The sequence below is a fragment of the Anser brachyrhynchus genome, assembly GCF_964034855.1.
Source record: "Anser brachyrhynchus genome assembly, chromosome: 6".
Lineage (NCBI taxonomy): Eukaryota > Metazoa > Chordata > Aves > Anseriformes > Anatidae > Anser > Anser brachyrhynchus.
The window spans coordinates 17,993,819-18,007,546 of record NC_137700.1 but is presented as its reverse complement, the minus strand read 5'-3'; the positions used below and the strand labels follow the sequence as shown (position 1 = coordinate 18,007,546).

The window sequence follows — 13,728 nt, the reverse complement described above, 5'->3', positions numbered from 1 at the left end:
TAAGTCACAGCTAACTGTTCTGACTATTTGAGTCAGAATCTCAGCATTCTAGGGACATTGAATTTTTTGAAAATGTATTGTTAGAGTCAACACAAACCTCAAAGTGATAGCTTGTATTAGAGTTCAAAACTGGTATCCTCTACTAACCCTGTAAATCCCTTTTGAGGGATCAGGGAGGAAAACAGGATTTTAAGCTCTCTGCATTTATACACTTTCCTGGCAGGGTAAAGCAAACACAATACAGATGAAATTCTCTTCTTATTTCCACTGATTTTTCCCTCTCAGAAGCTTACCTGTGGCAGACAGTAGCCCTGCGTGCACAAATAAGGTCTAATCAGCTTGCACACAAAAAAAAAAACAGAATTATGTATGAACACGATGCTCACTTCAGAGCCTTGATGGAGTGGCCTGGCTAAATGCAAGAAATACAAGAGGAGGAACAACATCTACTGCATTCTGCTACTGCACCAAGTACAGAGCAGCAACATTATGTCCCCAGACAGCAGCATTAGGTCACAGCTGTAACTGTCAAATTAATATAACCGATGGCACTGCCTCCCTGTCCTAAGTCAAGGAGCCGAGTTAAAAACGGAGAGAAAAAAAAAAGGTTCAGGTAAGAATACAGGTTAGTAGCTGAATCAAATTAATAAGTAACAAAGTGACCAAAGCTTGCAACTGCATGCCATTCTTGTGCTAATCATCATTGTTCACATCCGAAAGTACCCAATTTAACAAATTAATTCTGACCTGCGTAAGTATCTTTCCCCATCTCACTCTTCTGTTTGTTCTGCTTCTTTCCTCCACATTATCTTATCTAAATCTTTGAAGAACGATGGATTAACCAGGGCCACCCTTTCCTCAGATGGATTTTGAACCTCTTGTTGACTTTTATGCAATGACAGTTAAAATGCTGCCACTGTTCACATCATCAATGAGAATCGAATCTGTAATTGCTTATTCCACAGGTGTTGGCAGAATTAGGAAGCTTCCCCTTTCGCTGCCCAAAATTGCATTATTTGGGGCATTCCACTGAAATACAGCTAACACTAAGGTTTATGTTTTAAAAACCTCCTCTAAAATTGTTATATATGAGAAATCTGAGAAACGATTAACCATTATCATAGGGAATTAGAACCATCTTCTTTGGCATTCCAAACAGAAATCACAGGACTACCATCACACTCACACAGGTTTTATATCTAATACTGAGACAGTCGAATTCACCTTTCATATATTCTATTGCACTGCATAATGAAAATGTCACTGCTATATTTAATTAAGCAATTAAAAGGAATGTGACTTACATATTCCTTCACATTTTTTGTCTTCACAGCTTTGTACGAATAATATGCAGGATACAGCATCCCAAACACCAGCCTATTGGAAAATAAAGAGTTTTCAGAATTTGTTATACCATATATAGCAAACTAGTGACAATGCATTGTTACTGTAAACTAAACAACTTTGAAAAAAACTCACATACTTTGAAATAAAAATCAGTGTTACAGGTTCCTTGGAAGTTTAGCAATATACAGGAATAAAAGCAATACCAAAAGAAAAGATCGTATGACCCCATAGACAGCAGTTTTCTAGGACTGCCTCTAGCAGATAATGCAAAACTAGTAGCTCTTCTGGTTTTGCTGCAAGCAAGACCAGTCCTGCAGTCCTGTCCATACCCAAAAATTGCTTCCATCTTAGCAGTGCAACCACACCTGAAAATCCTCTAACCATTATCATAGAGAATTAGAACCATCTTTTATCAGATAACAGGAGATTCTTCAAAAACCATCGTAACACAACAAGAAGAGTTAAGCAAATTCAGCTCCTTTTGCTAAAACACTGCAAAACCAAACACAGAAATGGAGGCACGTGGGAATTAATCCAACTTTTCTGAGACAGCCAATTTCTGCTATAATTCATCAAACATAAGGTGCAGGGAGCAGGGTGAGAGGGTGCCAACCAATCCATAGTGAGAGCAGAATCAGAAAAAAAGATCTGCTCTAACAAACGTTTGTTACAATACAGCATTTTCTAGGAAAAACTATTATGGTCACAGACCAGTGGCACTGTTCTTCATGATAAATGCAACAGCTGTGGTTGCTGCCTCCTTGCAGGAGGTCTAGACTTTTATTTCACCAGCCTGCTACACTTTGTAAAGTCAGGCAACTGCCTGCCCTTAGTTCCAACTGGCCTAAAGCAGCAGTCACAGAGAAGTCTGGCTACATCTCTGCACTAGCACTTACAAACCGCTCAGCATGGTTATGTGGGAGAAATTGACACATCTCAGGATCGCCAGAGATCTTCCCCAAAAGTTCACAACTCTTAAGTAATTAATAGAGCTAAGTGTAGGAAGATGCATCATGTAGTATTCTAAAGACGACTCCACCTGGGGAAGATGCAGCACACAAGATTTGAACTCATATCGTCAACGTTTACCAAAGTAAATAATCAACTAAAATTTAAGGTTTCATAGCTGTGGCAGGTAGCTTTAAATAAGTGGTTCTACCTGTGCAACCACCGCATAACACTGCACGATGCTAGCAAGCTTTGTGTTTCAGCCCTAAAGAAACTCTAAAAAAATTCTAGCCCAATTTAAGTATTTTTAGAAAATTCTAAAGAGACTCTCTGTAGAAGAGCCTGCATCTTCTACAAGATGTTAATTATAAATACTGCCATGTAGTATACAAGACATCGGAGTACGCTTGAGAGTTGCAGTCTGATATACCCCATCTTCCAATCTCCTCTCTGATGCATAGGCAGAAGTCTTCTGCTTGGTAGGAACTCTATTTCAAATACTAAAATAATCCCCAACAGTTAAAATACAGTACTTTAAATTAAAAAATAAAAAAAAAGTGTAGAATTATTAACAGCAAAGGCGAGATACTTTCTTCAACATCAGATATACCAGGGTAAGAAACACATACCTGTTAACTTACAGAAGAAAATCTATTGTTGGGGTAGGGGGGGCTATTACTAGAGCTCCTAATATTAAGCTTCAAGTGCCACAAGTGAAAGAGGGAGGAGAAAGTTATGGAAGAATAATTGCAGGACTCTTTCTGTTGGAAAGGACCTTGTGAAGTCATCTGGTCCAATTTTCTGCTTAAACCAAGGCTGACATCAGATTTGGACCAGGCTACTCAGGGCTTTATCTGGTTAGGTGGTGGCAACTTCCAAAGAAAGGTTTCACAGCCTCCCTAGACAACCTGCTCCAACACTTAATGGGCCTTTCAGTGCAAACTGTTTGCATAACATCTATTTAGACCCCCCCGTTTCAGTTTATGATCATCGTCATTTTCCCGTGTAGTAGGAAGGGATGGTATACTGCAGATCACTTAAGACAACACTAATACGAAAGGGCATAACCAGAGCATCAGGGTGATAGTTGGCCATCTGGACCTGGACGCTCAGAATTTCACAGTCTGCGCTAAACAGAAGATGGATCCTGAAGCTCTTTAACAAGAACAGGCTAAGCTGCTATGCCACTGCAGGTGACCTTACCTACACATTTCAGATGTTGAAATGCCTCTTGGAAAAAGCCCAGACTATTTGAATTCCAGTTCAGCACAACCTGTTAAAGTCTACCTAAATACAACTCTACTTTAATCCAAACACCTTTCATCCTATGGGCAAGAAAAGCAACCGTCAAAAAACCCTGAACGGTTTTATTTCTGCTGACTAGGAGATCTTGACACCACCAGTCAAAAACCTCACCTCACCCAAACAACATGAGACCTGGAAACAGAAGTGGCATTATTAGATCCAACAACCTTAATTTGGATGAACTTCTGTAGACAAGAGCTCTTCCTCTTCTTTGTCCCTGGGTAATACCCTGTTCAGTAACACATCAGCTGTAATGCCTCTCACCTTCCCTTCTTCTGGCTCAAACTATAACCTTTAAGTATCAGACATAAGGAAAGCTTTATTAAATAATACAACAGAGAGTTTATAGCCATGGAAATGCCTTTGAACGGAAAAGACAGAAAAGGTTCCTGAATGTCATCCTAACTGCCAGATGCCATAATTATATGCCAGCAGTTACTGGTCATTTAAGTACGTCTCCCAGATTCTCAAAACCAGTCCAAAGCTATTTATATAGCTACTGGAAGACTGCACATGTAAATTTCTTCCTACGAAGCATACGAAAGAAACCCTTTGAACCTTTTTCTTAACAGATTTTGGTCTATAGTTTTCAATTCACTCTACTGTCAGGTAATGCTTTTTAAATAAAAGCTTAGTTTTATTTTTAAATTTAAACAGCAATTTTCCCGATTTGACATCCTATAAAATCTGCTAGAAGCCCATATTAGGATAAAGTGGATTTTTTTTGCTAAGCTAGCAGTAAGCTAAGCTAAAGACAACCTCATGTTAAAAGAGAATTGTAACTAGCATGAGACAAATACGATAGAAATAGCTAGTTTTTCCCAGCTAGCAAATCTTGGTCTTACTGAAACCTGGTCAAATCAGAAAAATCCCAATTGCTTCCTACTTCACATGTAAGTGACTTGCTCATGCCTGGGAACATTACAGACATCACAGTGAAGATTTCAAATGGAACGATGTTTATTATTTGGGAAGTGTACTTATTTTCACTATAAAAAAAGGGGGAACAAATTAAAAAACATTAAGGCATCATCTGAAATAATAATAAACTTCCAGTAGTCAATGTCACATTGATTCATGGCTCCACTCAGATCCTGTGAGCTAGTAAATTAAGGCAGGAAAGCCAGCAAGGTTACCAACTTTTACTATTCACTTCAAAAAAATTCTTCTGAAATTCGTTTTTAAAACCAAAGAACAAAAAACTTTGTAACACAATATGCTGTCACTTCCTAGTGTTCAATGCTGCCATAAAATGGAAGCATTAGAACTTGTCTGTTGATGGAGGAAAACCAGAGTTTTCATCTCTCTCCTCCTCTCCCCAAAAAGTGGGTGGATAAGACTAACAATGAAAGACATCAGCACGTTTAGCTGGTAATAACAGAAACCAGTACGGTGAAGGTTTTATCTCTTCCCTAGAGCTGACACTGAGCACGGCATGACTCCTCTGTCAACTCTGGCATCATTACCTCCTTCACACGAAGTCACCCAGTCTCAGTTAAAGCTACCAGGCACGTTAACAGTGAAAAAGCCCTCTCATCACCACGGAGCACGGCTGAATGTCAGCAAATTCAGATTTACCCTCAACCTATAAATCACAGATCAGTACAGAGGCAGGAGTAGGAGAGCTCACTGCAGCTGACCGAAGACAGAGGCAGAAACACACAGAGCAGCCACAGGGAGCCTAAGCACAATCGGCGTCAGTGACAAAGCTACAACAGCAAGGCATTTTCTAATACTTCTGCTTCCATTGATTCCCCTAAAAATCTCAAAGTTGTTAGCAGCACCTCCTGCTACATGTTATAAAGATATTGTGATACATGTTATAAAGCCCCTCCTCTGCTGTTTTATGGTGACTTCATGACATACTTTAAGGACATGCCCAACTATCCCAAGGCTTTTCAAATTTAAAAGCTTAAGTGCTATTTTTAAAATGCACTTTGTATTTCACAGTGTATATTAGCACGCTGCACTAATACAGCAGATAAGAACAAAGCCAGCTTCCACAGATGGAAACAGATTTCAGCTGAGCGTGATGTCATTTGCTGTATTTCACCAGCAGATATATGGATAATCCTGCTTACCAATGTAATTTCCCTGCCAGTTGTACGCTTAGCTATTTCAGGTTTCCAGCTGTACTCAGCAGCTAGGGGAGTATTCCTTTTTTGGTACAGCCACCTCCTTTACAGACATTTTGCTCATTTAAAGAGACACGTTTCTCAAATATACCAGGAGATTAAAATCAAAACAAGGCAAAACTAGTAATAAACCCTTGAAACCTGAGAATGATGCATTGCATACCCATACGGTTGCATAAGACAGTAGGTTATGTGCATTTTAATACTTTAAATAGCTTTTAAGTGCACAACTATTTAAAACACTCATTTCTGAAGTGAAGCAACCAAGTTTGCATCTGACTGATAACTGGAAAACAAAACAGTCACCTCTACGCACATTGTTTTAGCACAAAACATATTTAGTCTGGCTAGTAAACAACACTAAAGCTAATGTCTAAAATATAGATAAATATGAAATGAAAGCCTCTAAGTCTCTCAGAAGGACTACTTGCATCAAGACTCCCAAAATGCTAAGCCATTAAGCCAACAGTCCATTTATGACTTCAGTCTGTTCACATTGCCAAAGAATTACTAGAAGCAAGGAAGTGTCTGGAACTTGATTCTTTTATTTATTTCTCTGAAATGCAGAAAGACAAGGGCCCCAACTATTCCCTACTATTACAAGCTATTCAGGACACTCATTTAGTATAAGATTCTTTGGGGACAGCACCATTTGCTAAGCTCCCTAACAAGTCTGATAACAAATGACACTGACTTGTCCACCCACTGACAGATTGACGATCTTGGCACAGACTGATACAGAGCCAGACATTTGTTAATGTGTGCATCTACAGTAGAAATATGTACCTACATCCTGGAGGATCACTTGACAGCACTTGGCAGGCTGGAGAATGGAAGAAATAAAAGAAAAAGAAATCCACCCTGTCTCCATAAAACCATGGAAGTGAATATAAATTCTTGATACAATTACTTTGCTGGCCCTGTCCATTTTCCCTTCCCAATATTGCAGTCTTTACCTGCAATTTACGACAGGAGGATCTTCCATCCCCTCCACAAACAAGCTTTTCCAAGAGATGGTAATACACCATGCTAATACCAGAAGTAATGTAGACAACTCCCAGCTGCGTGTGATATCAAAGCCTTATCTGTACTGCAGAACTGTATCGATGCAGAAACTAGGCTAATGTCATTAGTATTCCTTTGCTTCTGCTACAACTACTATTCCATGTCATGTTTACAGAGTTTAATTTAAGCAAGACTCCTCCTGAAAGCAAAATTTCCTACTGGAAAGTAAATAGTAGAATGAAACAGTCTGAAGAGCAACGCTGGAGTTTTTGGCTGGCTGTTCTTGATCTTAAAAAGGAAGATATGGTCATACTTCTCAGAGCGTCTGCTAAGGTTTCAATCAGCACACGCTGGAAAAGCAGTAACTCATATGCTCAAACTACATGCTGCTATTCATAAAAGAAGAACAGTTAAGACTTTTCTCATTTTTTCTTCTTTTTTGAGGGTGGTGAAATTTAAGTCTAATTAGTTATGAAAAGTTACAACTGTTAAAACATTTGTGTGGTATACATACTCAAAATAAGGCATAATGAGTATTTGTAAGAATCCTAGTCAGGAAAAAAAACCACCCTACGATTCAAAGGAAAAAGCAAGCCCCTCCATCACGCCTCCCTTGCACCCCGCAAGGATTACGACTGGGTAGGCAGCAAGTTCTAGACGAACCCAGCTCTCGCCTCGGTTTTCACGTGTTCAGACAAACAAAAGCTCAGGACAAAAACGTCAGGCTGAATGCTTTTGAAAGGCACTAAGCTAAACAAAGACTTATCTCCGACACCGGACAGAATTGAGTTGCATTTTGCTACTGGACAACATTCAGATACATGACATTAGCCATAACATGCTATATTAGAAAAGTATGTACCCAAGTAATTACAAATAATACCTTTAGGTCAAAATGCTAGTCTGTTACAGGGAGGGGGAACATGATGATAAGCTCCTGAACTTCACACTGAGTTGCATCCTATTTTTTTTTTTTCCTTTTTTCCCCCTTCCTTATGTGATGGCAGAGATATATGGAGGGGAGAGGGGGCGGGCATAGGAATCGCATAAATCTGTTGAAAGAATGTGTCTGTTAACAGTAGCAAATCTTAAACTCCTCAACTCCTGTGGGAGACTGCAGTTAACGAAAGGCAGGAATGCAATCAGAAACAGATCTGTTAAAACCTCCATGGCACTCTTATAGAAAGAATATCCCAAGAAGCCATAGGAAAAAAAGTCTCAAGAGTTAAAGAATATACCCAGAAGCACTGACAGGTCTGAATAAAGCACATTCTTGAGCTGAGCAAGCTGGCTTTTAACCTTTCAGCGTAGAAAGCTGGAATCCTCCTAAACAACTGCCAGCTTCTTCCAAAGCACAGCATAACCCAAACTAGTGCAATTACTCAAGCAGGCAGAAGTCACCTAGAAGTTTTAAGGAGGAAAGTGACTTCCCTACCAATCCCACTAGAAAGTCAGAGATTCCTATATCAGAAGCATTTGTTAAGTGCTAAGTATAATAACCACGAGCAGTCTGACAGACTATTAAAGCCTTTCTCCCAATACACGAAAGAGAGCCTGGAGCTCTGTATCCTATGCACTCACGCTTATGGAATGCTCTTGTATTGCCTTACACCAAAATAAGCAACCTGTTGCCAGATACTCTTTAAGTTCTTTCAACATGGAAAACATCCCTGCCTGAACCACGAAGTCTAAAAACAGCACAAAAACATAATAAAAAACCCTTCTATAAAGGAAGTTCTGTGCTGGAACCCGTACAGAACCACTGATGTATTCACACACCAGTAAGGCTGACTGCCTATTTGCATAGGCTCGCCACATTTCTCCCAGAGAAAGCAATACCTAGATGCCAAGAGGACACTGGTATCTTTAATTAACCCATTTGCTCTGCAGAGAAATTTCTTCAAGGCCAGAATGAGGACTTTCCCTTTCCTGCCACTATCACCTATAATTCACTTATAAATGCATTCTGTTAAGAATTCCCATATGCTCAAAGAGTTGAAAGCACTGGAAACTTTCACAGTACTTCCAAGGTTGCCTGTTATTCATCCCACTTGCTACTGGAAAACCATAGATAATACAATACAGATCAAAGAGAAGTCTTAACACTTAACTCGATACCTGTACCCACATATGATGTGCTGCCTCCTTCAGAGAAGCACCTAGGAATTCCCAACTCAGAGCCTACACGTGGCTTGCAGCCTACTAGGGCAGTTCAGCCAGCCAGCAACACACCCCAGATACGAGTTCCCTGAGTCCCACTCTGCCAGCAACAAACCTACTGCACGCACGTTACAACAGCTCTCCCTTAAGGGCCTTTGGCAGTACAAACAGCGTACAGCTAAAAGCCACTCCCAGAGCAAAATCCAGGCTACCCCTCTTTGTCCAAGTCTGCCTGGACGCTGCCCTTCACAGGGACAAGCTGCATCACTGCTCTGACAGCACAGCTCTCCCAGTCTCTCTTCTCAGGGCACTACCTGTACATAAGCCCTGTGAAACAACTCACCTCTTGCTCCAGGTATCAGCCTGGAGATATCATCACCACGTCATGAAACAACACCTCTCAAATCCTGTTCAAAAAGAGCCCAAAAGCCCAACAAACCCAGCAGTATGGAAAACTCCAAAAAGCTAGTACTGAAAAGCAAACAAACTATAGTAGGAATAGAAATGGTTATACAAGTCTGAGTCACTTCTCTGCGTGCCTACCTAATAATTGATCCAACTTAAGTGTTTGACTACTACCTAACAGCATCCTGAATATCCCCGTACTGTTTCCTGTTTACATGCTTACTAAGATCAGCCATTTATGCAGAATACTCAGCAGGTGATTTCATAACTCCCAAGCAGCCACACAGAGGAACTGAATTCGTCTATAACATTTCCACCTGATAAAGAGTCAACACTGAAGGCCTTCAATACAAAATCATACTTATTAAGTAGCTTTAAATCTCTCACCTAGCTCTCAGCTCAAAGCAGAATTTCATCCCTGCTGGAGACGCACTAATTTCCAAAGCTGCTCACACCTACTGAAACTTCAAATAAGCTATCTTTCTTCATATCTACCTTAATACCCCCCAAATTCACCTCCTGCTGACTGTTTGCCACTGAAGTGTTTATGGCCGAGAGCAGCCAGCTGTGGCTTCAGACAGGAGCACCAGGAACTAACCAACAATTATGAGAGTTTGCATCTGCTTTTCACACAGCTCTTATGACAACCTGGCATGACTGTGTTCCAAGTAAGAGACGTGTTCTTGCACTATGCACTAAACTGTGCTTTTCTTTTAATAATCAACTCGTACTGTCAGCTGGATTAAAGATGTCACTTAGAGATCAGTTGATTTTTTTTTTTTTTAAATCAAACTAGCTTTCAGCAGATGTTTTCTATATTTAGCACATGGGTGAAAAAGCTTATTCCTTGGAGTAGGTAAGAAAACAATTAACATTATTTTAAAGTTCAAAGATGAAAGCTGATACCTACACATATGTAAAAAGAAACAGTCATGTAGCATATGCTCTATTTTATAAGACTGTGATCCAAAACACACATTATCATTACAACAGTTCTACTTAACATTTAAAGTAGCCTCACTCATTAATGTATCTAAGTCCCAAAGCAAGATAATTCAGTATTTTGTTGGAGTAATTTCTTTCAGTGCTGGGAAGAACATTTTGGTTATCTGGATTTTTTTTTCAGCAGTAACTTTGGCCTATTTACCTTAAATTATATTATCTTCAAGATCAAGCTGTGGAAGTCATCGCAGTAACTCTGTGCAAAATTATACAACACAGACATTCAAGTCTCAACTGCATGAGATGGGGAGAAATTCTTTGTATTGAAGTATTCAAGCATGTTTTCTTCTATCATCTCAAGAGCTACATTAAGCAAAAAAGTGACCTGACATCCCACACAAACTATAGAAGTTCAATTACCTAGAACTTCTAATGCTGTTGATATTTTAGGAAACCAGTCAATATACTCTCAAGGTAGTTTTATTCTTACTATTAGGGTAGTCTAAAGCTTTATTCTGCTTTGAAATGTGGTTTTAAAGCTAGCCACTGTGCTGGAGTTTCACCATCCTGGCCTCTGCCTGAAGATCACCTGTAGCCTAGACACAATTCCTCCAAGACCACAGAAGAAAATATAGTTAACAAAAAGTGAATCAGCTGGAAACTTGAGAGAATGTCACTAGTTAAAATGCACAATCATGCCACAGCTTTCTGCTGTATCTTCCCTCGACATTTCTGAAGAACCATCAACATCAAAATGATTCGCTGTAGGAAGCTAACATTTAAAATAGAAGTGGTCCCAACTTGCTTCTGCTTGTTCCAGGATAAACCACATTTTATTTCTGAGCCATTTGTAAATGAAAGACAAACCAAATTGCACATAGCCATGCTTTTACCATACGGTTGCCTTTTTTTTTCTTTAATTTAAAGCATTCAACACTGCTACAAACTTCACAATATGTGGAACAGGAATCCGTATGTTTGGTTTTAAAGAAGAAAGCAAAGTTCATACCCTGAAGGCCAAAATGCTCCAACTTAATCATTAGACATCTTATAACCTAAAGATGCTGTTGCAGACCAGTCTCAAGGTCCTGCTTCTCCCAAGAAAATGCTACATAAAAGACAATGATTTGAGCAAAGAAAATGGATGCAACCACACAACACCAGTTACTGAAGTAAAATAAGTCTGTCTCATCTCTTCCTCATACAGCTATTTTTCACCTTTGATCATCAGAAGTTACTTACCTCTATATTTTTGCCTTAAGGACCCTGATTTCCAAACAGTTCTGTTAATCTTATCAAGACTCAGAAAGGTATTTCTGAAGCCTCTTTTGAGCATTCAAAAAACAAACTTTGCAGGAAACTTACACAGGAAAAGGCTTCTTCTATGAAATTTGTATTTGGCAGATAATGATGAGATAACATCTGGACTTGTTGTTCCTACGTACGTGTGTTTCCTCAATTATAACCTGTGCTTAGAGACACTCTATGAATACTGCTAGACACCAAGTTAAGAACAGACAACATGCAGAATCTCTGACAAACTTCTTCATGTAGCTGTATTAGTAACTTCACCTTAAGGTCAGAAATATCATGCTGAAAAAATAAGTTAATTTCCTTGGTCCTGAACCCCACTCATTTATTGACCTCTCTTTAGAGACTCATGCATTAAATTGCTTTGAGGGTAGATTTTGCTCCTAAGAAGAAGTAGTGCATACAATGCTAACCAACCAAAGGCTCATTTTTGAGAGGAGAATTCAGTTAATGCCTGAGTCGTAGTATATCAACAGACCAGGAATCCAGAGGATAGAGTGAATATAAGTGTACCTTTTCAGAAGTGTCATTTTCCACCAGTGGATTTGCCCATTTCACATTATCTTCTTTATACAAATATAAATTCCACTTTATCTGAAGCATTCAAGGTTAATTATTATTCAAGAAGTACCACCACTGGAAGAGGTATATGTTGGATTGTAAAACCAACACTTTAAATCGCTTCTCTGGCAACCTAATGACCGCTAAAGCCATCCCTAAAACTAAGTATTTTATGCTTCTGTGGACATACTGTCTTCTAAATGAACTCTAAGCTGGTCACTGCTGAACAATGTGTACAGGTCAGCTTCTTCTATGGCTTCTAAAACAGTCGAATCGTAAATATGCGTAACCTGAGTAACAGTAGACTTGCTTTTAGACATAAGGGAAACCATGTGTTCTAGAACTGAGTCCTAGTGTGGAAAAAAAAGACTGGCAGACAAAAGTGAATAATAAGAGCACAGTGCCAAAAGAATTAGGTTCTCGTTAACGTTACAGCTTAAGGTAATGTTATTATCAAAACTAACCCAGACATCCCTAAGCTGGTGACCATTTTCCTCTTTCTCCTTTACATGGTTTTGATCAATGCGTTAGTAAAGGAGTTAGGGAGAAGAAATAACGAAAACCAGACAGTTGTTGGAAGGCAGAAGCACAAACTGTTTTCCGATTTTCCCCTTCCAGCAGTGCAAGTTCCAGCAGCTCTCTTTATTAGCAGAAGAAAGCAAAGCATTATGTCAGACTTCTCACTTCAGGAAAGTTCTCCTTTTGTGGATCCCTTCATTTTAATGCTGAGTTAAAGGCTTTTTAAAGAAGTTGCACTACGTTAGTTTTCAACACCAAATACAAGTTCCAACTGTCTTCAGGATATGTGAGCAGTATTTCAGAGATGATTAACACAAGGAAAACATTCACCTAGTTAAACCTACTTCCACGTCAACGCTTGCAGACTAGCCTTAGAGCACAACAGAAACCAAGTAACGCCCTGTTATTTTGTCAGGGATAAACTCAGCTAGGAACTATCAGTGTGGGCTCAGCACACAGCGAGTCACTCGGGGGTGTTTTAACTCCACTGTGTCTGAAAGCATCTCATCGCATTGGCTGTCCTGTCTCATCCAAGCTCGCAATGTTTCAAGTCAGGCTGGTCAGCAAAAAAACTGCAATATATCTTTCCTACCTAGATTCTTATATACCTAATCTCATTTACGCAGTAGTAAATTGCTACAACCTATTTTGGCAAGCCTGCAAGATTTGAAAGATTCACAACAGATCATATTGTTTTCAGCTGTAATATTTTCTTCTTTTTGTTCTCTAAAAACGTGGAAGGGCTAAAAGGTACATCCACACAATGGTAGAGGTTTTGAAATTGCAGAAACAGAACAAAAAGGATCAATAGGCACAGAGAAAGCTCTACACATGAAACACCAGAACAAAGGTTTTGCCAAACATATTTTTACATATATTTTTGAAGAATTTCTGATCAAGAATTAAAAGCATTAATCCAAAGCAGTTTATACATATATATATATATGTATATTAATATCAGAATTCAGCTTGGGACCTTCCCCAGAGATGTCCTTATAAGAGCATATCAGGAGTTGGCTCTATGTACAAAATAACCAGCAAAGGCAAGCTGTTCCATCTATGCTGCAGAACTGCTTGAGATCCTAAAGTA

At 39.3% G+C, this 13,728-nt stretch overlaps 1 protein-coding gene across 2 annotated transcripts in view; it reads right to left on the bottom strand.

Moving 5' to 3' along the window:
* REEP3 (receptor accessory protein 3) overlaps positions 1-13,728 on the bottom strand; it is a 39,386-nt gene that overhangs the window by 20,362 nt on the left and 5,296 nt on the right. For both annotated transcript variants that reach the window (XM_080597547.1, XM_080597548.1), the window contains exon 2: positions 1,305-1,377. In XM_080597547.1, coding sequence (XP_080453673.1) covers positions 1,305-1,377 — 73 coding nt within the window. The remainder of the gene's footprint in view (positions 1-1,304; positions 1,378-13,728) is intronic.